Below are 27,929 nucleotides of genomic sequence, written 5' to 3' on the forward strand. Positions count from 1 at the left end.
CAGAGCCTGGGGAGCTCACCTGAGCAGATGGGAAGCCACTGACAGAGAGGTCCAGAGCCATGAAGAAAGACCAAGGAGAACTATGCTAGAGTTAGGTAATGGTCTTGAGCCATGCTTGGCCCTTTCCAAAGTGTGTAAGAATCACCTGAGGATCTCTTTAAAATGCAGATTTGGGTCTAGTGGGTTTGAGGTAGGTGAGGCCTCAGATCCTGAATCCCTAACCGGCTCTCTGGTGATGCAATGCTGGTCAGTGGGATATAATTGGAGGAGGAAGGGCCCTCAGATGTCAAAGACTGGATCTCATGTGGGGGCAAGTACACCTGGGGATTCCCTTCAATGGGGATGCTCATCACCTGGGGTGCAACTTGGGCCAAAGCTGGCTTGGACTTGCTAGTGTCACTCTGGGGGAGTGTGCCCTTAGCAGTGTGAGTTACCTTATAAGGACCTGGTGAACCACTTGTCTAGCTGGCTCTGCCTTGGCTCTGCTGCTCTGCAATAGATCCTCCCCACAGCAGCCAGAGTGATTTTTTTTTTTTTAAGATTGCATTTATTTATTCATGAGAGACAGAGAGAGAGGCAGAGACACAGGCAGAGGGAGAAGCAGACTCCTTGCAAGGAGCCTGATGAGGGACTCAATCCCAGGATCCTGGGATCATGACCTGAGCCAAAGGCAGATGCTCAACCACTGAGCCACCCAGGGCCCCCCCAGAGTCCTCTTTGCTACCCTCAGGTGAAAAGTCTAAGTCTCTAGTATGACCACTTCGCCCTCTGAGCTCCCTCCACACAAAAGCATTTGCAATCCTTTCATGTTGTACACTCTACTTAATCCACCTCTCTTCCCTCACCCCACACATAGCTTTTACCTAGAATATTCTACGTATCCTTTAAAAAAAAAAAAAAAGGGAGAGGATCCCTGGGTGGCTCAGCGGTTTCGCGCCTGCCTTTGGCCCAGGACGCGATCCTGGAGTCCCGGGATTGAGTCCTGCGTCGGGCTCCCTACATGGAGCCTGCTTCTCCCTCTGCCTGTATCTCTGCCTCTCTCTCTCTCTCTCTCTCTCTCTCTCTCTATGTCTATCATAAATAAATAAAAATAAATCTTTAAAAAAATTTTTTTAAATAAAAAGAAAGATTTTATTGATTTATTAGTGAGAAAATGGGAGAACGCAATCAGGGGGAGCAGCAGGCAGAAGAAGCAGGCTCCCCGTTGAGCAGAGAGCTGATGCAGGGCTCGATCCCACTACCCTGGGACCATGACCTGAGCCAAATGCAGACAGACATTTAACGGACTGAGCCACCCAGGCACTCCACATTCTTCTTATCCTGAAGTTTAGTTTAGTTGTTTGAGTGGATTTTTGCTCATCCCAAGCCCTGCTTCTAGTAAGAAACGCCCCACCCATTCTCACACACCACTCACCCACAACTGCAGCCACATTTGCTGCTAGGATCTTCCCCTTCTTGGCCACAGGAACTAGGTCAGGCCTGGACCAATAAAGAGGCTAGCCTGGGCTTATCAGGGCCTTTCTCCCAAATAATTTGGAATTGGGATGCTGAAAGATTTGTTCAAATAGCTGGTCTGCTCCACCTCGATGTAATACAGTGATTGAGAAATTCATTCAAATACAGTTTCCCAGGAATGCAACATAATGACCCTTTCTCAGCAGCCAAGCAGGCTGGCCCAGTATTCCAGAATTGTGAGCTCTCTTGTCCTGGGCATTAATAACCTATGCAGGTCCCAGAAAATACCCACCCAGACTTCGGTCACTAACTGGTAACCCTAGGGCCAAATCCAACCTGCATACACATTTGTTTGGTTCCAAAGTTTTGTTTGTTTCAGTCCTCCATACAGGTCTTCCTGCTTTATAGCCTTATAGTTGCCCATTCCATGTTCAAATGACCTACCTGGCCCCTGCAGTCATGAGTCTGCAGCCCCTGTTTATGCCTATCTAACAGAGAAGCTGGGGCATTGAGGGAAAGAGAATGGCCATACCCAGGTGGTCAGATGCTCCACAGCTGGGGGGGGGGGTACCTGGAAGTGGGGGCAGTTACCCTAAGTATCAGAGACCTAGGGCACTTCAGTAAAAGCCTTCATATAGCGACTGGCATGGAGGGGGGGGGGCCACTGGCATCCAACGTGGACATAGGGCAACAGCAGAGAACCCATGGACCATGGTTCGAAGACCAAGGACCATGGACAAAGAACCGGGAATCTCCTCTGTGTCTCCCAGTCCCAAGATTATGGTGGAACTAAGTGAGGAAGTCAAGAAAGATGATGGATATTAGATTTCTTGCCACTTTGGGGAATGGGGGTCCTTGAATTTAGAGAAATAAATATGACATTTACTTGTACTTCTGGTGCTATAGGATAATGTATTCCTGTGAGAGTCCTTTCCTGCTCTCTCTCTCTCTCTCTCTTCTCTCTCTCTCTCTCTCACATACACACACACACAGACACACAGAGTTCCTGACTAATCTCTCAGGAGACCCAGTCATATCTGTTGCTCTTAAAAAAAAAAAAAAAAAAAAAAACACTTGTATATTTTCCATTCATACCCCCTTTAAGCTGGTTTGAGTGTCCACTTTTTCAACATATTCACATAATTTTTAAATAGAAAGTCTTTCCTCTGATTGCCCTCTACCCACGCCAGCCCAGACTAGGCCACTGACATGTCTCCTATGTGTCCCCAGCATGACTGACACCCCATCACACAGTATCAACAATGCCCATTTCCCAATTTCTGACTCCCTCCCCAGACTCTGGGATGCTTGAGGCCCATCCATGGCTCTAACTATTCATTATCACACTCTCTAGAACTCAGGGCAGTACTTCGAACATTGCAGAAGCACAATAAGGATTAATCAAAAGAGTCACTGAATGGGGTGCCTGCGTGGCTCAGTTGATTAAGTGTCTGATTTCAGCTCAGGTCACGAACTCAGGGTCCTGTGATCCAGCCCCTGGCGGGCTCTGCATTCCACAGGTGGGTCTGTTTGTCCCTCTGCCCCTCACCCACCCCCCAGTAAATAAAATCTTAAAAAAAAAAATAGAGTGAATGAGTAAGTGATACAGATGTGAAATTGCCCATAAGATTTTACCCTTTACAACTGCTACAATCATGAGCAAATAATTAGCAGAGGTTAATGTTTGAAATGCACTTCACTGTAGGGGCATGTGGGTGGCTCATTCGGTTAAGCATCTGCCTTCAGTTCAGGTCATGATCCCATGGTGCTGGGATCAAGCCAAGCCTCGAGCTCCCTGCTCAGTGGCGATACTGCTTCTCCCTTCTCTGCCCCCCTAGTGGTGCTCTTTCTCACCATCTTTCTCTCAAATAAATAAAATCTTAAAGAAAAAAAAAAAAGAAATGTACTTCACAGTAATGAAATTCTTTGACATTCATGGTTCATGGTCATTCAACCCTCAAAACCCCTCTGGGGGGTAGGTGTTCAAATCCATAACCAAGCAGATGGAGGAGGGGAAGGGACTTGGTCAAGTAACTCAGCCCAGAGTGGAAGAACCAGGGCTCCAGTTTCTGACTCCAAACCCCTATTCTTCAGACTCCACCACCAGGAACTCTGCCCAGACTATGAGGAAAGCATCCCAGGGCTAGCACCCCTTGGGAAGATCTAGTCCCTGCCTCAGGTTCCTGGCTCCTGCTGCCAAGGATTGTCCCTCCAGCAGAGGCACATGGGGTGGTAAATAGGTGTAGGACTCAGGAACTGTAGTCTGGGTGACCCTGAACAAGTTATGTAATGTGCCCAAGGCTCAGTAACATAGGGTTAAAACATCTCCTGGACTGTTTTGAGGAATAAGAAATTATATAGAATGGGGCTCCTGGGTGGCTCAATCCATGAAGCATCTAACTACTGATTTCAGCTCAGGTCATAATCCCAGGGTTGTGGGTTTGAGCTCCACATCGGGCTCTGCATTCAGCATGGAGTCTGCTTGTCCCTCTCCCTCTGCCTCTTCCCAACTTGTTCTCTCTCTCTCCCCCAAATAAATAAAATCTTAAAAAAAAAAAAAAAAAAAAAAAGATGTGTGGTGATTGCCAAGAACAATGCCTGGCACAGAATCAATAGGCACTCACTAAATGTCTGCCCTCACCTCTACCTCTCTGCACCTCCACATGGCATCCATGCCCCTTGTCCAGTCATGAGATTCCACACATTCTGACCAAGCTTATTCTCCTGGACATATACTATTGGCTTGCTCTTCTCTGGCAGAGCCAATTTCTTAAACTTTAATGTGCTTAATGGTCACCTGGAGATCCTGTGAAAATGGAGTCTCTAATTCAGTAGGTTCAGGTGGGTCTGACTGAGACTGTTCCTAGCAAGCTCCCAGGTGATCCTAATACTGTGGGTACAAGACCACATGTGAGAAGCAAGGCCCTGGAGTTCAGGGCTGCAGGATCTTCCCTTCTCCCCTGCTCCCATGTTCAGAATCTCTGCCCTACCTGGGTTTGTCACCCCTGGGCACGGCCCTTCCTGCTAACTGGAGTCCCCTTAGTGGCTGCTCACTATCCAGACACATCCATGGTGCCTGCCAGGTTTCTCTCCCTGCTCTCACTCCCTGCTGCTATGTTGTATGGCTCTCTCAGATTGGAAAATGATGAGAGATGAGGCAAACAGCAGCAGCAAATCCCAAGCAGCAGCTGAACCAGGGAGCTAGCAAGCCAGGCCTGCAGAATCTCGGAGTGCAGGCTGGGGGCCAGGGTGGCCATGCTGGTCATCTCACCTTCCCACTCTCATGGTACACGAAGAGGTTTCTGATGTGGCCCTCTCTCCTGTAGGTGATCTGCAGACCATGGGGGTTCCCTATCTTCTCTGTTTCGAAGGTAGCATTCAAGTCCTTGATGCTGATGACAGCTTTGGGGCCTTTACCCTGAAAGAGAGGAGGCAGGTGACTTCTCGCCACCTTCACCAAGGCCTTAATACAAACCAATAACCAACTGCTAACTCTTCAGGGCTTTTATACGTCCCTGTTGTAATATCGAGATGCACAGATATTCTGCTCTCTTGCGGATTGGCTTCTTGGAGCTGGGATGGGGCCTAGAAAGGCCTTAACTGAGAACTTTTCAAAACTTTAAGCCACAGGGGCACCTGGGTAGCTCAGTGGTTGAGCATCTGCCTTCGGCTCAGGGTGAGATCCTGAGGTCCTGGGATGAAGTCCTGCATCAGGCTCCCCACAGAGAGCCTGCTTCTCCCTCTGCCTATGTCTCTGCCTCTCTCTTTGTGCCTCTCATGAGTGAATGAAAATAGAAAAATCTTCAAAAAAAAAAAAAAAACCAACTTTAAGCCACAGGACTTTTTCTGAAGTATATTATCTATGGAAGCCAAACAAATAAAATAAAACAGATAAAAGCAGGTATGGGGCCCTTGGGGAGCTCCCTCCCGCACTCTTTTCTGTTGGCAGGGGTCTGGAACACAGGTTAAGCACTAACCAATACTCAGCAAGGAAGGGAAAAGAGTGTTTTCTTTGTAATTGATAACAGAGAAAAATGGCACAAACCTTCTAGACCTGTGGCAGCCATTAACCACATGTGGCTCTTTAAATTAAAACTAAAATTAAATAAAAATAAAACTTCAGTTCCTTGGGGCACGCCTGGCTGGCTCAGTTGGTAGAACATGCGATTCTTAATCTTAGGGTCATGAGTTCAAGCCCCACAGTGGGCATGGGGCCTAGGTTAAAAAAGAACTATAGAGGGCCAGCAAATTATTCTGCTCTATGGCTCTCCACATCGGTTGTACCAATATTTACTTCAATTCTAACTACTAAACAACATAAGTGAATAACACAATCATAGAGGAGTTCCGCTTCCCCTATGTCCTCACCAACATCTGACTGGCAGATTTAAATTTTTTGCCAATATGATGGGTATGAAATTGGATATCATTATTAATTTTCATTCAATCAACTTTGTTGAGGTATAATTTTTTTTAAAGATTTTATTTATTCATGAGAGAGAGAGAGAGAGAGAGAGAGGCAGAGATACAGGCAGAGGGAGAAGCAGGCTCCATGCCGGGAGCCCAACGTGGGACTGGATCCCGGGATTCCAGGATTGCGCCCTGGGCCAAAGGCAGGCGCCAAACCGCTGAGCCACCCAGGCATCCCTGTTGAGGTATAATTTATAAATAATAAATGAAACTCATTTTAAAAGTACAGCTTGGGGGATCCCTGGGTGGCTCAGCGGTTTGGCGCCTGCCTTTGGCCCAGGGCGCTGATCCTGGAGACCCGGGATCGAATCCCACATCGGGCTCCCGGTGCATGGAGCCTGCTTCTCCCTCTGCCTGTGTCTCTGCCTCTCTCTCTCTGTGTGTGACTATCATAAATAAATAAATAATTTTAAAAAAGCATATATGAACACTTGCATACAAATATTTTTGTGGACATTTGTCTTTGTTCCTCTTCAGTAAATACCTAGGCGTGGAATGGCTGGGTTATATGGTTAAGTGTATATCTACCATTATTAAAAACTGCAAAATGGTTTTCCCAAGTAGTTGTGTCATTTTACAATTCCACCAGCAACGTATGAGAGTTTCAGTTTCTCCACACCCTTTACGTGGAATTGTCAGTCTTTTTCATTTCAGTTATTCTGGTGAGTATGTAGTATATCTCACATGGCTTTAATTTGCATTTTCCTGACTGTCAGGGAGATTGCCCAACAGGGGAAATTAAAAAAAAAAAAAAAAAAAAAAAAAAAAGGTCTACATATAGGAAATGGAGTCAGGTGATAGCTGATGTGCTCAAAGCTTGTCCTTTTCTGATTTTTTGGCTACTCCTTCACATTCACTGCTGGAGACTTCTCATTTTTCTGCCTTCTAAATACTGCAATGTCTTGGAGCTCAGTGTGGTAAATAATCTCCAAAGACTGGCCCTCACTGATTCTGGCCCTCCCGGTATACACACACCATTGTACCCCACAAAGGGAGGAGAGGGTCATCTATATGCCCTCCTCTTGAATCAGCGCTGGCTGCTTGAGTTGCTTTGATCAACAGAAGTTAGTTCCTGGCCTCAGGTTTAAGAGGCTGAGTAGCCTACCCCTTTACTTAGGGGAGGCCAACTGCCACACTGCAAAGAAGCTCAACGCAGACTCCTGAATAAGGAACAACCACGTGGACAAACAGCGACTACCTGGAGTAACCAAGGCACCAGACATATACATGAAAGCTTCCTGGGCCTTCTCGCCCAGCCCAACCACCAGCTCAATGCAGCAGGGTGAATGACCTGACTGATGCCCCATGGAGTACATTGCAACAGCCAAGGCCTGCCCAAATTCCTGACCCTCAAGATTGAGAGAAATAATAAACTGATGTTTTAAGCCACTAAGCTTTATGATGGTTTCTCATTCAGCAAGAAGCAACTAAAGTACACAGTCCTAGGATTTCTGCTTTCGCTCCTTTTTGGGTGACCACCTCCCCACAAGAACATGCTCCTTGTGAAGGACCTCATCCAACCATCCTCAGAAGAGGAAGCACAAGAAGCAGCACCTGGTGCAGAGTCCCAACCCCTACTTCGTGGCCGAGAAGTGCCCAGGATGCTACAAAAAAATCACCACCATCCTTAACCATGCACGAAAGGTAGTTTTGTGTGTTGGCTGCACCACAGTCCTTTGCCAGTCTACAGGAGGAAGGGCAAGGCTTATAGAAGGATGCTCCCTCTGACAGAAGCATCACTAAAAGCACCCTGAAAAAAGAGGAGTGGGAAACTATACCAATAAACACATGTGGGATACAAACAAAACAAAACAAAAAAATCTTTTCTCATTTACCCACATTCCCTGCCCAGGCGATTCCAGCCAGTCCCATCGTTAAACCCATTGCAATGCTGAGGACTCCACCTCCAAACTCTCTCCAGACCTCCAAGCTCATATATCCAACTTCCTTCTCAGTGTCTCCACCTAGATGACTAATAAGCATCTCAAACCAAAAAGGGCTCTTGATCATCCCTTCAGAGGGCTAAGTTTTTGCCTTTTCAGTAAATGGCAAATCTGTCCTTCTAGTTACATAGGGCAAAAAGCTGGGAACTAGCCTTGATGCTTCTTACTCTCATATCCCATGGCCAATCTGTCAGTAAATCTTGTGGGTTCCACTTCCAAAATCTGATCACCTCTAACTATCTCTTTCACCACCATTTCATCTAATCCACCATTATTCCTCAATTGATTATTTTTTTAATTAACTATTTTTATTTCTTTGAAGTAACTCTATGCCCAATGTGGGGTTCAAACTCACAACACTGAGATCAAGAGTCATATGATCTACTGACTGAGCCACTCAGGCACCCTGATTCCTCACATTATTGCAATGGCTTCCTAACTGCTTTCTCTCCTTCCACTCTTGTTCCCTCTCTGCCCCACCCTGACCCCAGAAGCAGCCAGAGTGCGTCTTTAAAAAAAATTTAGGGATCCCTGGGTGGCGCAGCGGTTTGGCGCCTGCCTTTGGCCCAGGGCGCGATCCTGGAGACCCAGGATCGAATCCCACATCGGGTTCCTGGTGCATGGAGCCTGCTTCTCCCTCTGCCTATGTCTCTGCCTCTCTCTCTCTCTCTCTCTCTCTCTCTCTGTGACTATCATAAATAATAAAATAAAAAAATTAAAAAAAATTTAAATTGGACACTTGGCCAGTTCAGTCAGTAAAGAATGACTCTTTTTTAAAATATTTTATTTATTTATTCATGTGAGAGAGAGAGAATGAGAGACACACACAGGCAGAGGGAGAAGCAGGCTCCATGCAGGGAGCCCGACGCAGGACCCGATCCTGGGTCTCCAGGATCACACCCTGGGCCAAAGGCGGCACTAAACCGCTGAGCCACCGGGGCTTTGCTAAAGCATGACTCATGATCTTGGATTTGTGGGTTTGAGCCCCATGTTGGGTGTACAGATTACTTAAAAGTAAAATCTTTTTAAAATAAATAAAAGAGCCATATCATAATGGTCCCTGATGCAAGTAGGAATAAGAGTACAGAAGAAACTGTCCCCATGAAATGTTCATCCATCACAAGACTTATATTCCCAAAATGTAAAGAGCTTAAATCAAATTGTATTATTTTTCTGCTCAATACTGTCCTGTGGCTTCTCACCTCAGAGTAAAATCCAAAAAGCCTACATTTTTTTGTAAATCATGTATCCAATATGGCCTTATACCTACAATACATAAAGAACTATAAAAACTCAGTAATAAAAAGCCAACTAAACTAATTAAAATATTAGAAATGGATCTGAACAGACATTTTTCTAAAGAAGATAAATAAATGGCCAATAAGCACATGAAAAAATGCTCAATATCAATACCCATCAAGGAAATGCAAACCAGAATCACAACCAGATATTAACTCATATCCCCCAAAATGGTTATAATCAAAAAGATAGATGACGAGGTGCCTGAGTGGCTCAGCGGTTGAGCATCTGCCTTCAGCTCAGGTCATGATCCCGGGATCCTAGGATTGACCCCTGTGTTGGCGGGGCGGGGGGGGGGGGGGGGTCAGTGGGAAGTCTGCTTCTCCCTCTGCCCCTCTCCTCATTCATGCTCGCTCTCTCTCTCTCAAATAAAGTAAATAAAAATCTTAAAAAAAAAAGACAGATGACAGCAAGTGTTGGTGAAGATGTGAAGCAATTGGAACCTTCACTCATTGCTGATGGAGACATAAAATGGTGCAGGGACTTTGGAAAAGTGTGACAGAGTAAAGACAGTTACCACCCGACCCAGCAATTCCACTCCTAGCTATATCCCCAAGAAGAATGGAAACATGTCCACATGAAAACTTGTGCACCAATGTTCATAGGAGCATTATTCATACTTACCAGAAAGTGGAAATAACTCAAATGTCTATCAGCTAGTGAAAAGATGAAATATCCACACAATGGACCAATACTTGGCAATAAAAATAAGTACAATACATGCTACATAAATGAACCTTGAACACACATGCGAAATGAAAGAGTTCTGTTACTAAACACCACATAGTCCATATATATACTTGAGGTGTCTATAAATACAGAGACAGAAAGTAGATCATTGGTCTCCTGGGGCTGGGGGTTATGGTGTACCCACCATAGGGTACACCAAGATAGGGCTAATGGGTGTGAGATTTCTTTTGGGGGTTATGAAAATGTTCTAAAATTGTGTTGACAGTTGCACAATTCTGTGAATATATTAAAAGCCATTAGTTGTATGCTTTAAATGGGTGAATTGTATGGTATGTGAATTTATATCTTTTTTAAAATTTTTATTTATTTATTTTAGAGAAAGAGAGAAAGTGCAAACGTGGGAGAGGAACAGAGGGAGAGAGGGGGAGAGAATCTGGAGCAGGCTTTCCATTGTGTGAGGAGCCTGATGTGATGCAATATGGGCTGGACACAGGGCTTGGTCCCATGACCCTGAGATCAAGACCTGAGCTGAGGTCACAAGTCCCACACTTAAGCCACCCAGGCACCTCTGTGAATTTATATCTTGATAAAACTGTTAAAAAAAAAAAACAACAATCTTGAGTCTTCTTAGGCCCTACAAAGTCCTTACCCATGTGAGTTCATCTCCTTCCATCCTTTTCTTTGCTCCCTCTGTACAGGTCACTTTGGCTTCCTTGACCCACCAACCAGTTCAGGCCAGGGCTGTGGCTTATGGGCAAATAGTTTGTGCACTAACAAAAAGTCCCTGGCTGAGACAAGAACTGCAATCTAGGCTTCCGCTTATCTGACCTGGGCCCCAGGGGGCTACACCATCTCAGAGGGGTCATTTTCTAACTGGCACACAGGTGTGCCAAGACCATGTTCAGGGTTTATGCACATCATGTTCCCTCTACTGCTTCTACTCTGCCCTCACATACGCACATAACTTGCTCACTTTTTTTTTTTTTAAGATTTTATTTATTTATTTGAGAAACAGAGAGAGGGCACCTGGGTGGCTCAATGGTTGAGTGGCTGCCTTTGGCTCAGGTCGTGATCCTGAGGTCCTGAGATTGAGTCCCACATCGGACTCCCCACAGGGAGATGCTTCTCTATATATATCTTCCTCTCTCTGTGTCTCTCATGAATAAATAAATAAAATATTTTAAAAATAATAAAAAAAGAGAGAAAGTGGAGAGGGGCAGAGGGAGAGAGAGAGAAAAACCCAAGCAGACTCCCACCCTGAGCACGGACCCTGACACGGAGCTCAATCTCATGACCCCGAGATCATGACCTGAGCAGAAACCTAGAGCCAGATGCACTTAACCGACTGAGCTGCACAGGTGACCCTGACTTGCTCACTTTTATTCATTTCTCTGCTCCAATGTCATCAGAGGGGCCTTCCCTAAGCCCTGAATGATATCAGCCCCATCATCCTCTCACTCTTCACCCACTTTTATTTCTCTTCACAGAACTTACTACTACCTCATATATCATATTTTGATGTACATTTTGGTTACCATCTGTCTCCTTCCTCTAGAATGAAAGCCCCATGAGAATGGGAGCTTCGTTTTATTTATTGCTGTAGCTCCAGTGCCTATGGGAATATCTAGTATACAGCAGGTGCTGAATAAATTTCTTGAGTGCATTCATAAATGCGGTAAACCCAAGGAGTCATCCAAGACTTTATTGTGGACACATCCAAGCTGATTCTAGGTGAAGAGAAGGTGTGTTTTCTGTGGACTGGACTGATCACATAGCCATGGAAAAGTAACAATGCAGTGCTGAACGCTCAGTGGCCAAGATTATCCAGAAGACACAGCACCACTGATTCAAATGTGACCTGAGTTGGGTGAGAGCCAGTGCTCAGGGAGGGACCCCTTGCTGGTTGGGGCTCTTACCTCTTCTTTCGTATAGTACTTCAGGAGGCCTTCTCTTGCCAGCAGGACAAACTTCCTCCTCAGGAACTGAGCATTGTCCCTCCCTCGCTTCCACAGGAACCCTTCTCGGTTACCTTAGCCACCAAGAACGAGACAGAGGGAACACTCACATCCTTAATATGAACAAGCAGTTCTCAAACCTCATAGGGTCTTGAGGGTAGAATGCACGCTCCGCCCAGGGCTAAAATATCTAAAATATAACTTTGCCATGTCAGCTGCAGCACGTTCGGACTTTGTCTGGGGCCAAATTTGCAATGTCTCATGATTTCAGTTGGGCCCTCCCTAACTTCCTTCTTTGGCTGTTTCATAAGATAGAGTAAACTCTTAAGGAGGCTAAGTCCTGAGAAACTGGATGATTCTGAAAGATGCCCATATGGTCTGCCCAACATCATGTCAACATTGGCCTAATGAAACTCTCCAGAGGGTGGACCTAATGAGTGACCTCTAGGTACCTGCTAGCTGAAGAATACTGTGAGCTACGGGTAGCTCAGAACGCTGAGCTCTGGCTGCCGCTGGTCCTCATGGTGGTTTTGTATGCTTTGTTCTCTGGGTCAATGTCAGCTTGGACTCAGAGCAGCTGGGCAGAAACGACCCCAGGTCAAGGGCCAGCAATGAGCTTGTGCCCCACACAAAGGTGTGAAGGGAGGCTGAAATCCTCCCCATGCACCTTGCCAAGTCTTATGCACACCAGGAGCCATACTCACAAGAGCAGGGGTGCCTCTTTTCTAAAGGTTCTGCCTGGCGGGTGAGTCTTTCTGCAATTCTATACTAAGACTCTACATGCATGTGTGGCCCTGCAGGGACCTGAGATAAAAATGCTTCTTGACCACTCAGACCATAAAACTCTACCAGCTGACGTGTTGCTGTTTCAGACACAGAGGAACCCACATCTTGGCCTCTGTGGCCAGAGCGAGGTCGGCAGATACTGTCTGAACTGGGCCCTGTTCCAGTAGCCAGGCACTTCATTGTCTAGAATTCATTAGAACACAGACTTCACAAGATGATGGAAATAACTTTACCTGGGGATGACATGGTTTTCCCATCGGCCATAAATTCCTGTCTTTCATACTTAGCTCGAATCCACTGTTCCTTTAACACTCTAAAAAAAAGAAAGAACCTTTGGTCAACTGCTGTCTGATGCATCCTCTTCACACAGAGTGGCACATCACAGCAGCTGCCTGCTCAGACCACCCAGGGCTGCTCAGCCTCAGTACCTTACATCTGGGGCTAATTCTTTGTTGTGGTGAGGGGAAGAATCCTGTGTTCTGAAGAATGTTTAGCAGCATCTCTGGCCTCTATCCTCTAGATGCCAGTAGTACCCCCTCCCTAGTTATGACACCCCAAAATGTCTTCAGATATTGCCAGGGTGTCCTTGGGGAAAATATTCCCCCCAAGGGGCTATATAAAAAACACTGGGCTACTCCAACCCCAGCCCAGCCCTCTAAGTCAACCAGCTCCTCTGGACTATCTACAGTCCCCCTCCCACTGCATGATCATAAGTTGAAGCTAAGGGAGTCCATGAGCCTCTTCCTGTGGCTTGCCCATAAATTCTGGGCATGCTACACTGGACAGAGCCATGATCTTGGGGTCCAACCACCTGAGACCTGGTCCTCTTCTACTATTTATCCACTGTGTGACCAACACAAGTTCCTTAACTCCTCTGACCTTGGGGGAATAGTTCAATAATACTATACCTACCTTCCCCTCAGGGTTGTTGTGGAGTTTAAATATATACAAAAGGGCCTAGTACCACGATCAGCATATAGTAGGAGTTTAATGTTAGACGAAGCAAATATTGTCATCCGTGACCCCGTGTAGAAAACTTTTCTTTTTTTTAAAACATTTTATTTATTTACTCATAGACACACACACACACACACACACACACAGAGAGAGAGAGAGAGAGACACAGGCAGAGGGAGAAGCAGGCTCCATGTAGGAAGTCTGATGTGGGACTAGATCCCGGGTCTCCAGGATCACAACCGGGCTGCAAGTGGCGCTAAACCGCTGGGCCACTGGGGCTGCCCAGAAAACTTATTTCAATTGTTTGGTTCCCTCTTGCCTTTTCCAGGTAAATGCTCCAAAATTTCCGTGACCTTACTTCAGACCCACAGGGAAAGACCCAGAAGTGGGCACTGGGCCTGAACTCGCTAATCAGAGCTCTGCCCCAGGCTGTGTGGAGTAAAAGGAGTAAAGCTGAGAGGGCAAAGGATTGGAAGCCCTCTCACCATCAAGCTGGGAGCTGGAGCTGGTGATCTGGAGCCAGGGACCTGGAAGTAGCCTTGCTCCCAGCTGTATGAAAGAAGCCTGGCCGACAGAAAGGGGCAGGAATGAGAACCAGACAGAGAGTAAGAGAGGCCAAATAGCATTTGAGTCCCTGGCTTGTCCTTCCTGAGGGTGGCTCTATCTCTGTCCCTCCTACGGTTTGATCCCCAGAATCAATAAAATCCCACTCCTGCCTAAGCTGGTTTAAACTGGTTTTCTGTTACTTACAATCAGGAGTCCTACCTAAGGCAATTCTCACTCTCACAGCCCTCACTCCCAGCTCACTGCGGAGAGTCACCAAGCCTTCTGTGAAACCCTGAGCCACAGGATCAGAGCTGGGAGAAGGAGTGGAGACTGAGGCCCCAGTCCTGGTCCTGGAGGTGGGGAATTTAGAGGACTTCCAGAATTATAGGGAGAAGACCATTGGTGTTCCACTAAAAGGGGATAAGGTGCAGGGCTGTGGTTGGAATCATGACAAGTAGTGGCTGTAGTGCTGGCAGAAAGCCTAACACATAGTAGATATTCACCAAATTCCTATTCCTTTCTCCTTGCAGCCAACCACTGAGTAGCAGCAGTGAGGCAAGGTGAGCCAGACCCTCTCGAGTTAAGCCTGGCACATCCCTCCGCCTGGGCCACGAACCAGGCAGCATTCTGAAGGTGACACTGAGAAATGGATTTAAAACTAGCCTGTTGGGTGGCCTGTAAGACATTTTACATAAAGTATCTCATTTAATCTCTACCACCATGCCATGATATAGGCATCATTACCTACATTTCCAGAGATGAGGATGCCACGATTCAGAGAAGTTTGGTAACTTGTCCACCTTCTCACAGGTAAATAGTGGTAGAGTCAGGAAACAATACTGGAGTCTTCTGAGTAGAAAGCTGCAGCTCCCCTGCTACTCCATGCTGTATCAGTAGCCTCTCAGTTGTTTAACTACTGGGAAATGGCAGGGTACTAGGTAGAGTTGTATAGTTTCGTGCACTGTCCAAAAGCTTCCTGCTGAGGCTAGCAGACAATGGTGGCTGAAATGCAGCCTGCTTCCTGCAAGCCATACCCGCTATGAGGCTGTGTCTGCCCAGAGGGTACCTTCTTCCCATTTGTATGGGTGGAGGCAGAATGCTATCTAACAGCCCTGGCCGTGAGGCTGAGTCCCCAGGAGGAAGGTTAAGGCTCAGACAGTCCTAAGAAAGTTGGGGTCACTAGGTACCAGGGTCACACTGACCCCTCATATCCAGGGGACATGAAACCTCCTGCTGCTTCCCAGCTTCCCTCCTTATATTAGATTTCCCCAGTGCCCTGGTACCCAACACCAGGCCCTGGTGTCAGATGGGCTAGTCAGTCCCAGTTCTGTCTCTATGAACCTCAGGTATGTCACTATACTATAGAGACCATGGCAGTGCTATCTCAGAATCGTTGAGAGAATTAAACAAATTACCGCACACAAGCATTTAGCACAGAGCCTGGTGTATAGGTAAAGTTCAATAAATATTAGTGGTTACTATTATTTTTTTTTAATTTTTATTTATTTGTGATAGTCACACACAGAGAGAGAGAGAGAGGCAGAGACACAGGCAGAGGGAGAAGCAGGCTCCATGGACCGGGAGCCCGATGTGGGATTCGATCCTGGGTCTCCAGGATTGCGCCCTGGGCCAAAGGCAGGCGCCAAACCGCTGCGCCACCCAGGGATCCCTGGTTACTATTATTTTTATGGTGATTATGTAGGCATCTGAGGCCAGATAGCTGCTTTGGAGCTATGCTGAGTTCAAGACATCCTGTAGGAAGTAGCCGAAACACACCCATTCTACCAAACCCCCTCCCCGCCAAAAAACAGTGTTCCTCTTCTCTATCAAATTAGCCACTATGAGTAGGCTATGAGAACATCAGAGACAAAGGGCCCATCATAGAGAAAATGCCCCATTTCACAGCTGTGGAAACTGAGTCACAGAGAGGGGAAGTAATAAACCAACCAATAAAGGTAGAGAGGGAATGAGGCCAGGTCTCTGTGTTCTCCACAATAGTACCAAATGTTTTCCTGGATCCACCAGGTCCATGGAAAAGACCACCACACACAAAGGTACTAGAGATGGAGCAGGGATCAGGGAAGTGAGACCAAGAAATCACCCACTCACAGGCAGTCGTTGGCTTGGGGGACATAGTAGAAAGCAGGGACTCTGGCTTCATACTTGGCCTTCACACGGAGGTTCCCATTGTGGCTCATAAACTGTAAGACAAGAGCAACTTGGGGTAATATTAGAACTTGAAAAAAATGTGAAATGAAACCACTGTCTACCCAGAAGGCCACTCTTCCCATTGGCTCCTAGGCTGAGTCAGGAAATGCTCCTGGAGTTTGATGCATCCTATTGGGCTTGGTCATACATGCTGCTGGGAAGCCACAGCCTGGAACAATGAGGCACTACAACCGTGGCTCACATGGGCAGAGCACTCTATGGTTTTTACCCTAGTGGATTCATTCGATTCCCTAGACCATTTTAATACTATCATCCCCATATTAGAGGTAAGGAAATGGGCTCAGAGAGGTTAGGTGACTTACCCAAGGTGACACAGCTAGCAAGTGAGGAGCTGGGACTTGAACTCAGACCTAACTCCAAAGCTCATGTTCTTTCTCCCACCCTCTCTCTCCACAGATGGCCAGGACCACCAGCAGCTACGTGCAGGAGATAGACATAGCTGGAGGACAGAAGAAGTTGGAGCTGGCCCCATGGAGTAGGTAGGTCAGGATGATCACTGGGGCCCTGGGACACCTGACACACCCAGAGGCAGATATGCCAAAGTTGGCCTTGGCCAACAGCTGGCACTCAGTAACGGGTGGCATATCTGGGGTGAGGGCACATGTGGGAAGAAACATCAGGTTTTTAATATATATCCTTTGAGCAGAGTGAACCCCATTCTCCCCCAATCCCCAGGGACTCCAGACTGTGACACAGGATTTGAATGGGCTCTGGATCCCAACAGAGCAGGTTTGACATTCCAGCTGTGCCACTTACTCAGTGACCCTTGGGCACTACTTAACCCCCTGAGGTTCAGGGATTAGAACTGCAAAAATGAAAAAAGTATAATAACAGGAGGGTTACAAGGAAGGTTACAATCTTCAGGTCTATGTGCTGGTTTACTGGTTTCTTGTCTTTCTCCTGCACTAGAATGTAAGCTCCACATGGGCAGAGACTGTATCTTATTCATTGTGCTTTCCTAATACCCAGCACACAGTAGGCTTACAGTAATGCGTCCAACAAATAAGCATCTAGCACAGTGCCAGGCACAGAGTGGGCACTCAGTAAACACGGGTCTACTTCTCCAATAGTCCTCGAAATCCTCAGCCAACCAGCACAATTTAGAACAGCTTGCTCTCTGAAGGTTTTGTGGCCAAAATGGTATTACCATCCAAGCTGAAAGTGTCCTCCATCTCTATAGGTCAGGAAAGAAAAACTGTGCCCTTCCTGGCTAGGGGGTGGGCTGGAACCGGGACTATAGACCCGGAAGCAGGAGCTTACATTTAATCCTTAGAGCAGCCCTGTCAAGGGGTACTGGTATCCTTAGAACACAGACATTTAAACAGGGAAATAACCGGCTCAGGGCCTTGCACTCACCGTCTCTGGCTAAGCAGGGGGTCTAAAAGGCAGTGCTTTCTCTTGCTAGTTACTGCTTCTCTCTGGAACCGTTTCACTGTTTCTTCCCCTGGAGAATGCTCCATCCCCCCCACGCCGGTACCCTAGGGCCTGCCCACCGCCTCCACCCCCCACCTCCATCCCACCCCCCAACTCCACCCCCACCCCACCCCACCCCCCACCCCCGCTCTGCTGTTCCAAGGCTACCAGTGCCTCCCTCCGCCACCCCCCGCTCCCTTCCTACCTCCACAGTACTGTCGTCCCAGAAGTCAAGTCTCACGGATTTAACTTTGCTGATGTCTGGGAAGTTGCGGTGGACGCCGGAGCAGTTGAGACAGATGAAAATACCCAGCTTGTAGGAGGCCCAGTCGGGATCTGCGGGGCGAGAGGGCGCAAGGGTAGTTGGATGGAGAGCTAGGCACCGGGACCAGGGCTGGGCTGGCTGCGGGGCGGGGGTGGTGGTGGTGGTGCTGGGAGAAGCAGGGCTTGGCCTTAGGATTCCTGGGCCATGCCCAGCGCTGCCCACGCTAGGAACCCTTTCCTCTCGGCGCCCCCACCTTGGGTGAACTAAGATACCAGCATGGTCAGCCCACCGGGATGATCCTGGAAGGAGTCTAGGGATGGGGCCGAGAGGCTGCGGCGAGGGCGAAGCGAAGTGACAGGACTCCGGGGAACCGAGAGGAGAGTGCGGAGGAAGGGGCCGACACTGGGGCGGCCGGGCCGGGGAGCGGCAGGTGGAGAAGTCGGCCGTAGGGCCCCTGGGCGGCGGCGGCGGCGGCGGCAGGGTCCGCGCGCTGCGGAGCGGGAACCTGGGAGGACCCCGGGGCGCCGGGGGCAGGAAAGGGGCCACTGGACCTTCAGACGCCCGGGGTCCGGGACCCCTGGGTGTGCGGGATGTTTGGGTACATGGGCGTGAGAGGTGGCTGGGTCCGGAGCAAAGATGTCAGAGACCGAGGACCGAGTGCGTGGGGTGTCCGGCGGGGAAGGTGAACGCGATGGCCAGGGCACCCGGGTCCGGGGCCCCTGTCGGGGTCCAGAGTGCGGAGGTCAGCGGGCCTGGGTGCGGGGGGCGCGGCAGCCGAGCGCGCGGGGCGGAGATTCGTGGTACTGGGTGGGCTGGGGCCCGGGTGCGAAGGTGTCAGAGGGGTCATGCCCGGAGCCAGCGGCCACCCGGGACGGGACCGAGTCTAGAAGGAGAGGGGGTTGGCCGGCAGAGGGTCCTGCTCCCGGACGCCGCACCCTTACCCGCCGCTCCGCAGTCGGCGCAGTGCGCGTTGCCGGTGCCCGCCGCCTGCAGCAGTTCCAGCAGCCGCTTCTTGTTGCGCTCGCGGTCGCCCATGGCCGGCCCGGCGGGCTCAGCGGGGCTCGGCTCCGCCGCCCCCCAGCCTGCAGCGGCCCATGGCGCGGAGCTCGCTCGGCAGGTGGAGAGGGAAGCAGCTCCGCGGCCTCCCGCGCGCCCGCGCCGCTGCCAGCCCCGCCCCTCGGGCCTCGGGCCTCCCGCCCCGCCCCCTCGGCCTCCCGCCCCGCCCCCTCGGCCTTCCCGCCCCGCCCCTCGGCCTCCCGCCCCGCCCCCTCGGCCTTCCCGCCCCGCCCCCTCGGCCTCCCGCCCCGCCCCCTCGGCCTTCCCGCCCCGCCCCCTCGGCCTCCCGCCCCGCCCCCTCGGCCTCCCGCCCCGCCCCCTCGGCCTTCCCGCCCCGCCCCCTCGGCCCCTGTGCCGCGGCTCCAGCCTCTCCGCCCGGGCTCAGGCGGGCCAGGCCGGCCACACCGGGAGGGAGCCGAGCGCCGGGCCCGGAGCAGACCCCTGCCAGGCACCTGCCAGCTGCGGGACTGTGGGCCACCCAGTCAGCTTCTCTAGCCTCGGTTTCCACCTCTGTAACAGGCGAAGAAGGACATGTCTGTGTCTCTGGGCTCCTTGGAAGATTAGACACGCTCTAACCCGTGAAAGCGTTCTACTGATGTATCGCTTGCATCTCCTTAGAGAGATTCCAGTGCTAACTCCGAGGAAACGCTCCTTGATACCCAGCCTCGAGCAATCTCTCCGGCTTCTGGTCCTGCTGGAACCCTGTTATGGGATCCGTCCCTCCCTTCGGCCCCGAGCACTTTCTATCTACATTGCATCACAGTTATTTATATATTTATGTTAACTCCTCTCCCACCTCCAGCACACACAGGGCCACGCTGAATAGTTCACATCAGTAGCTTTATTTCTGTATCCCACACAACCCTAGAAACCCAGCACCTGCCCATTTTTAGAAGTCCAATAAACAGTTGCATGACTGTTCACGGGGAAGTGTCGTTTCACCAATGTGGACTTCACCAGGCACTTTTATCTGTTAAGTTCCATCACTGTCAGGTGTGGCCAGGGCTTTGATAGTCTTGAATCTAGGGTCTCCCCCCACCATCCTTGTCTCTCCTTGACCCCTTTCTCTGGGATCTCCGGGTGTCTGGTAAGGCACAGATGGCACACACTTGCCTTCCCCTCTGTAGGTAAACACCCATCTGTCATATGCATATAGCTTTATGCACAAGGATGTTAGATTTCCATCCCGATGATTACAGTTGAAGTTCAAGCTGACCTACCAGTATCCCAACTCAACATGCATGCATAGGTACATGTGAATACATAGGGCAGCATGATATAATGGAATGAGTCCAAGAATACAGATTTTGAATCTTGACTCCACCACTTACTAGCTACGTGGCCTTGGGCAAATTCTTTCACTTCTCTGAGCCTTATATTCCTCGCCTGTAAAATGAGAATTAGGGACGATCCATTTAATGGGGTTGTTGAGATGTGCCAGGACGTGCATGGCACACAAAGTCCTCAGAACACAGGGCTGCCTTCCTTTCCCTGCCCGTCTGGTCAGCTCGTGGGATCATCATTTGGAATGCTGTGTGTCATTTCCCATCTTCCACAGGGTGGAGGAGGTCAAGCCTCTGGGCCTGGGAGGAGGGGGACATTCCCAAAAATAATCAGTCAGGAGAGTCTCAACTGTGGGGGGTGAGACCTAGCCCAGAGGCAGCTCTAGAGGAACCAGAGAGAGCCCCAGAGGGGTCAGAGGGCATGGGGCTTGTTTACCAAATAGGCTGAAAGATGATTCATTTCCGCTGTTTTAGATGAAAAAGGAGACAGAAATAAATCTCCCAGGAGACAGATGGGAAAGGCAACTTAAGATAGGAAGGCAAGAAGGGAGGACGTAGGGGGCAATGAGGGGACAGGGCAAGGACATCATTTCGCTGCTGCCCAATGCCTGGGCGAAACCCTCAGCCTTCCTAGTTCATGTACCTTTGTCCCGCTCTCCTCTGACACAAGGAGTCTCACCATTTTGTGAGATCCCACAAAAGCCAACCCCAGCAAAACTAGATCTCCTTCATGGTGAGGAGCCAGAGATGGAGAGATTCCTTTAGTTTGTCCTCCTCCTGTTTTATTTCTGGAGGTTTCCATTTACTGAATTCCAAGCCTCAAGGTGGAATTTCAGGCATTCTCAGAGACTAAATAAATAAATATTTAAGAAATAAAAGATACTATTGTATTTTGTTTGTAATGAGTTTCTTTCTTTCTCTGGGGAATGAGAGGGTGACAATGCTAATTAACAATTATTGATTATTTTACAGAGAGTTTCACAACATTTGATCACATTTGAGTGTCATGACTGCTCTGTGAGGGCAGCATGTTATCCTCAGAGGAGTTAAGTTACACTAAGTTCAAAGAGCCAAATGGGCAGAACAAGGGTCTAAATCCAGGTCTCCTGGTGGCCACTAAATCCCATAGGACAAGCCTGCCCTCTCTTTCACCCTCTCCCATTCCTGGGTTTTTTTTTTTCCCACTTCTTAAAAAAACTATGGTAAAATCTCTGTAATGTGAAATTGGCACTTTTAACCATTTTTAAGTGTACAATTCAGCGGCATTAATTACATGCATGATGTTGTGCCACTATCACCACTACCTGTTTCCACAACTTTTTCTTTTCTTTTTAAAAGATTTTATTTATTTATGAGAGAGAGACAGAGAGACAGAGAGCAAGAGCAGGGGGAGGGACAGAGGGAGAAGCAGACACCCCCAAGCCCGGAGGCCAATGTGGGGCTCAATCCTGGGACTCTGGAATCCTGACCTGATCTGAAGGTAGAGGCCTAACCCCCTGAGCTGCCCAGCTGCCCCGTTTGCACAACTTTTCATTGCCGCTAACAGAAACTCTATAGCCCACTTATAGGTAATGGACACAATCAGCATTCAGTTCAGATCTGTGTTCAGGAACCAGAGGCTGTTCCTATGCAGAAGCACTGGGTCAAAGGCTATGGTGACCAGGATCAGGGTCCAGGCTATGAGGGGCAGGGTGGGCCGAGACAGGCTTCTCATGGGCTCCATCAGTGCAACAGCTGCAGGGGTGAGGGGGCAATTCAGGCCCTAGACAGAGAGTCCTCTGTAAATAAAGCTCCCAGGATCCCTCAGAGCACAAACATCCAGCCCTGCTCTCAGGGTCACTGTCTGTTGAACCGAGCCCAGCCACCATGGGGCTGGAAGAAAGCTTTCAACCACATTCCCAGCCCTGGACTTGGCTCAAGATCCTTGGGGAATAGATCACGAGTCCTTTGAAATTTTAAATAATTATGTTTACTAGATTTTTAAAAAGATTTTATTTATTTATTCATGAGAGACACACAGAGAGAGGTAGAGACATAGGCAGAGGGAGAAGCAGGGTCCTCATAGGGAGCCTGATGTGGGACTCGATCCTGGAACTCCAGGATCACACCCTGAGCTCAACTGCTGAGCCATCCAGGCGTCCCTAGATTTTTTTTTTAAACTATAATTACAAGAAATTTGGAAAATGCAATAAAGAAGGAAGAAATACCACAATTATGACCACCATATATTCAGGGATTGTTGTATGTCAAGCATTATTCCATTTAATCTTAAATACAATCCTTACATAGAACTAGTTTTATGCCCATTTTACAGATGAAGCAACTGAGGCCCTGGAAGAGAATTTAAGTACATTTGTCCCAGGTTACACAACTGATATGATGTATACTGGATGATACATAATCTGGAGCTTTGGGCCCCTTTTATCAATATATTAGGTTGATAGTATGAAGCTGACTTACAAAAATAGTAATGTCATGCAGGTCAACCTAATATTATCTTTTAATTGTTCTACCACCAGTCTTTTTAAAAAAGATTTATTTTATTTATTTCTGAGAGAGAGAGTGCACATGTGCAAGGAGAGGCAGGGGCAGAGGAGAAAGAGAGAGAAAGAATCCTCCACCAAAAGTGCGCAGCCTGACATGGGGCTCGATCCTAGAATCCTGAGATCATGACCTAAGCCAAAATCAAGACATCAAGAACCAACCACCTAACCAACTAAGCCACCCAGGCGCGGCTCTACCAGCAGTCCCTTTTTTTTTTTTTTTTTTTTTTACCAGCAGACCTTAAGACCTTATTAAACTTTTCCTAAATTTTCATCTGGCTGTTTAGCTGTAATGAGTATCTTTGTGCCCAAAACCTCTCCCCTCTTTAACGCTAGTATTTTCAAGCACCCGAATCTCCTGTAATTGCTCATTGATTTCCTGGTCTCCCTTACTCACCTAAGCTTCATAAGGGCAGGGTCAGGTCAGTTGTATCCTCTGCTGTATCCCAGTACCTGCCTGCTGTGTAGTGGAGATTCGAAAAATATTTGCAAAATAAAGAAATGAATGTGGGTAAAAAATAATAAACAGTAAAGTGAGAGGTCTTGGGATCATGAACATGTTTTCCCTTTGAAAGAAATTACAGGCAGGCATATGAAACAGCAGAAAATCAAGCAACCAAGCCAAAGAATCTGACCAAGTTAACCTATTTCTTTGTATATTCAATATTACTTTATCTTCTATAGGAAGCAGCTAAGAGCCCAGAAGGACTCCCCACTGCAATGCTACTAAAGTGTTTGCTCCTTCACTCATTAAATATTTGTGGGGCATACACTATGTGCCAGGCACTGTTATGGGCACTGGGAATATATAGCTATAAACAAGCAAAAGTTCCTGCCTTTGTTCAGCTTACCTTCAAGTGGGAGAGACAGAACATGAACAGAGAAACAAATATACCTATATACAATATGTTATCAGGGTGATAAATGCTGTAAAATAACAATAAGTAAGAGGATAGGGAAGGATGGAAGATCCTATTTTGATAGGAAGGTCAAGGAAACCCTCTCTGAGTAAGTGATACTGGAGCAAAGATCTGAAGGAAGGGTTTGAGCTAAGTTAGCACCTAAGAAAAGCGTGTCCCAGGAAAAGGGGCCAGCAAGTACAAAGGCCCTGGGGTGACAACATGATTGCGATGTGCTTTGTCTACCTCCTCTGAGCACACAGCTGCCCAACTCTATGATCTTGTGCCTTGCTCAAGCTGCTTCCCTCTATTACTGCAGCCCCCTCCTCCTCTACCCCATCCTCTTTTTTTTAAATTTTTTTTAATTTTTATTTATTTATGATAGCCACAGAGAGAGAGAGAGAGAGAGAGAGAGAGGCAGAGGGAGAAGCAGGCTCCATGCACCGGGAGCCCGATGTGGGATTCGATCCTGGGTCTCCAGGATCGCGCCCTGGGCCAAAGGCAGGCGCCAAACTGCTGCGCCACCCAGGGATCCCTACCCCATCCTCTTTTACCCAGCCCCCACTGTTCTAGCAAACTCCTGCCCTTCTGCCCAAATTCAAATCTTACCTCTTACAGTTTGCCCTGTCTCCATCTATTTTCTCACAATGTTCATATTTCTGTTATAATAATCATCACACTGTACTATGATTTTTTAAAATCTATCTTGTCCCAGTTGTCAGTGATCTTGTTAACAGCAGATTGTCCTATTCATCTTATATTCTTGGTGCCTAGCAAGTACCAGGCCCAAAAAATGTTGGTTGATCTATGTATGTGAAATGTCCAGGACAGGAGAATCCATAGAGACAGGAAGCAGATTCCTGGTTGCCAGGGACTGGGGGAGGGAGGCAGGAGAGTGACTGCTAAATGTACAAGGTTTCCTTTTAGGGTGTTGGAAATGTTCTGGAGCTAGATAGTGGTGATGGCTGCACAGCACTGTGAATGTATTAAATACCACTGAATTGTACACTTTAAATGGTTAAAATGAGGGGTGCCTGGGTGGCTCAGTGGGTTAAGCGTCTGACTCAATCTCAGCTCAGGTCTTGATTACGAGGGAAAAAAATGGTTAAAATGGTGAATTTTATGTTATGTGAATTTTGCCAGACACACCCTAAAAAATGTTGGTTGAATTGGGTGAAGTTGAGAGCCCTATTATTATAGGCAATCAAGCATGTGGGTTTGCATTCTGAATAAAATACAACAATAAGTTGAAACATCCAGTTGTGAAATCCGCTTTTTTTTTTTTTAAGATTTTATTTATTTATTTGAGACAGAGAGCATGAGAAGGACAGGGGATGGGGAGAAGCAGAGGGAGAGGGAGAAGCAGGCTCCCGATTGGTTAGGGATGGGGCCTCATCCCCAGGACTCCAGAAACGTGACATGAGCCCAAGGCATACACTTAACCAACTGAGCTACCCAGGCATCCTCAGTTGTGAACTCTAAAGAGCCAGAAAATAAGTCCTGAATTAACACACAATAATTGTTTACATTTTATAATGTGACCTGGAGCACTGAGTGAGAAGTTAGTCACAGAGCTTTACTCACAACTATAATTGAAGGGATTAGGGTGACATCTGTTGGAAATGTGATTTGAACGTTGAGGTGCTACTCTGTTGAACTAGAGTTTTAAAATTAGGCTCGAAAATCTAAAACTTCAATTACCTTTAGTTATACCTAAATTAATCACATAGGCAATTTTTTAAGGTTATTTTTTAGGGTACCTGGGTGACTCAGTGGTTGAGCATCTGCCTTTGGTTCAGGTAGTGATCCCAGGGTCCTGGGATCGAGTCCTGCATCGGTCTCCCCGCAAGGAACCTGCTTCTCCCTCTCCTATGTCTCCGCCTCTCTCTGTGTGTCTCTCATGAACAAATAAATACAATTTTTTAAAAAAGAGTTTATTTTTTTAAGAGATCTCTACACCAAACATGGGGTTTGAACTCACAATCCCAAGATCAGGAGTCACATGCTCTTCTGACTGAGCCAGCCAGGGTCCCCAAGGATTACTTTGGAAAGCATCTAGGTACTTCTTGAGATGGTTTCTTAGACAATCACATCTTTCATCTCAATCTATATAATCAATGGTCCAATTAATAATATCTTTATTGTGAAAAAAATAGCTTCCAATGTATAACATTTTATATTTTCCCAATGATTTATATAATTTCATTTTCATAACAACCTTGTGAGAGTGGTACATAAACTTTATTTTGCAAAAGAGAAACTGTTCTTACAGGAGTAAACTGAAATACACATATATATATGAGGCAGTGTTGGAACATGAGCCCAAGTATTCCGATTCTGGATTTCAAATTGTGAATGCTGTTTTTTTTTTATTTTGATCATTTGCCTTATTATTTTAATTGTGTGTGATACTTTTAATTTTTTTTAATTTTTAAAGATTTTATTTACTTTTTTGAAAGAGAGGGAGGGAGAACACAGAGGGAGAATGAGAGGGAGAAGCAGGCTCCCTGCTAGATTCTAAGACCCTGGGATCATGACCTGACCAGACAGTTAATTGACTAAGTGACCCAGGCACCCATGTGTGTAATACTTTTTTAAAAGACAGTAAGGGGGGATCCCTGGGTGGCGCAGCGGTTTAGCGCCTGCCTTTGGCCCCGGGGCGTGATCCTGGAGACCCAGGATCGAATCCCACGTCGGGCTCCCGGTGCATGGAGCCTGCTTCTCCCTCTGCCTCTCTCTCTCTCTCTCTCTGTGACTATCATAAATAAATAAAAATTAAAAAAAATAAAAGACAGTAAGACGGTGTAACATAAAAGCAGAAAAGAAATCTAAAACTTTTGCCAAAGTAAGATTAGGAAGGTCAATTATCTTTCCTCTATAAGATATCACTGGGGAAGGGGAGCAAAGAGATATATTGTGTACTCTTTGCCTAGAGTTATCTAAGAATCAACAGCCTTTTCATGGGAATCCTGGCTATGTCTGAGGAGGGGAACAACTTTGAAGACTAAATAAAGTAGATCATATCACTAAATAAATAAACTTTATATGATGCATGCTTATTTCAAATGACTTGGAGAATTAGACTTTGTGGTTTTTTTTTTGTTGTTGTTGCTATTTTTGTTTTTGTTTTTTAAGTAGGCTCCACACCCAGAGTAGAACCCAATGCAGGGCTTGGACTCACCACCCTGAGATCAAGACCTGAGCTGAGATCAAGGCTTGGACACTTAATTGACTGAGCCACCCAGGCACTCCGAGAATTAAATTTTTTTAAAAAGATTTTATTTATTTATTCATGAGAGATACAAAGAGAGGCAGAGATACAGGCAGAGGGAGAAGCAGGCTCCACACAGGGAGCCCGACGTGGAACTCGATCCCAGGTCTCCAGGGTCAGGCCCTGGGCTGAAGGCGGCACTATACCGCTGAGCCACCAGGGCTGCTAGAGAATTACACTTTTTTTTTTTTAATATTTTATTTATTTATTCATGAGAGACCACAGAGAGAGAGAGAGAGAGAGAGAGAGAGAGGCAGAGACGCAGGCAGAGGGAGAAGCAGGCTCCATGCAGGGAGCCCGATGTGGGGCTCGATCCCGGGACTCCAGGATCACACCCTGGACCGAAGGCAGACGCTAAACTGCTGAGCCACCCAGGGATCCCCGAGAATTACACTTTTTAAGTAAACTTTCATTGAAGTGTAACAAATATACAGAAAAGCACAAATAATAAATGCATTATTTGATGAGTTTTTAGTAAGTGCATGCATATGTTTAACCAGTACTCAGGGCTAAAACAAACAAACAAAAACAAGAACAAAAACAAAAAACATCGAAATCAGGATTTCAAAAGGCTCCCATTCCCCTTCAGTGACTAGCCCCTAAAGGTAGTCTGATTTTTATCACCATATATTCTTTTGCCTGTTTTTGCACTTTATATAAACCGTGTGGCTTCTTTCACTCAACATTATGTTTGTGTCTCTCATGAATAAATAAATAAAATCCTAAAAAAAAATTATGTTTGTGAGATTCCTCCATGTTGCTGGGTATAGTTGAAGTGTATTCAATAGACACATAATCTTTTGACCCTTGAGGTATCCCAGGTTTGGGCTTCTACAAAAAGCACATTCCAGTATTAGGTTCAACCATAG

General features: G+C 47.3%; 1 protein-coding gene and 1 long non-coding RNA gene across 9 annotated transcripts in view; one reads left to right on the forward strand and one right to left on the reverse strand.

Moving 5' to 3' along the window:
- The window catches only part of ADAP2 (ArfGAP with dual PH domains 2), a 35,521-nt gene extending 16,367 nt beyond the window's left edge, over positions 1–19,154 (reverse strand). For 3 of the 8 annotated variants that reach the window (XM_035720749.2, XM_025476493.3, XM_025476490.3), the window contains exons 1-6: positions 18,950–19,152; positions 17,949–18,079; positions 16,211–16,302; positions 12,832–12,911; positions 11,774–11,886; positions 4,727–4,873 (exon numbers count right to left, since the gene is read on the reverse strand). In XM_035720749.2, coding sequence (XP_035576642.1) covers positions 4,727–4,873; positions 11,774–11,886; positions 12,832–12,911; positions 16,211–16,302; positions 17,949–18,079; positions 18,950–19,043 — 657 coding nt within the window. In that variant the 5' untranslated portion in view covers positions 19,044–19,152. Of the gene's footprint in view, positions 1–4,726; positions 4,874–11,773; positions 11,887–12,831; positions 12,912–16,210; positions 16,303–16,632; positions 16,770–17,686; positions 17,816–17,948; positions 18,084–18,949 lie in introns of those variants that run through there. The other 5 variants (XM_025476492.3, XM_025476496.3, XM_035720752.2 and 2 more) reach the window with 5 other exon arrangements.
- On the forward strand, positions 16,297–21,186 carry LOC118355700 (uncharacterized). Its single transcript, XR_004818712.2, has 3 exons — positions 16,297–16,596; positions 16,727–16,809; positions 19,584–21,186. It is a non-coding gene; the product is annotated as an uncharacterized LOC118355700 (long non-coding RNA).
- The last annotated feature ends 6,743 nt before the right edge of the window (positions 21,187–27,929 follow it).

Source organism: Canis lupus, chromosome 9, assembly GCF_003254725.2.
Source record: "Canis lupus dingo isolate Sandy chromosome 9, ASM325472v2, whole genome shotgun sequence".
In the NCBI taxonomy this organism is placed as follows: Eukaryota; Metazoa; Chordata; class Mammalia; order Carnivora; family Canidae; genus Canis; species Canis lupus.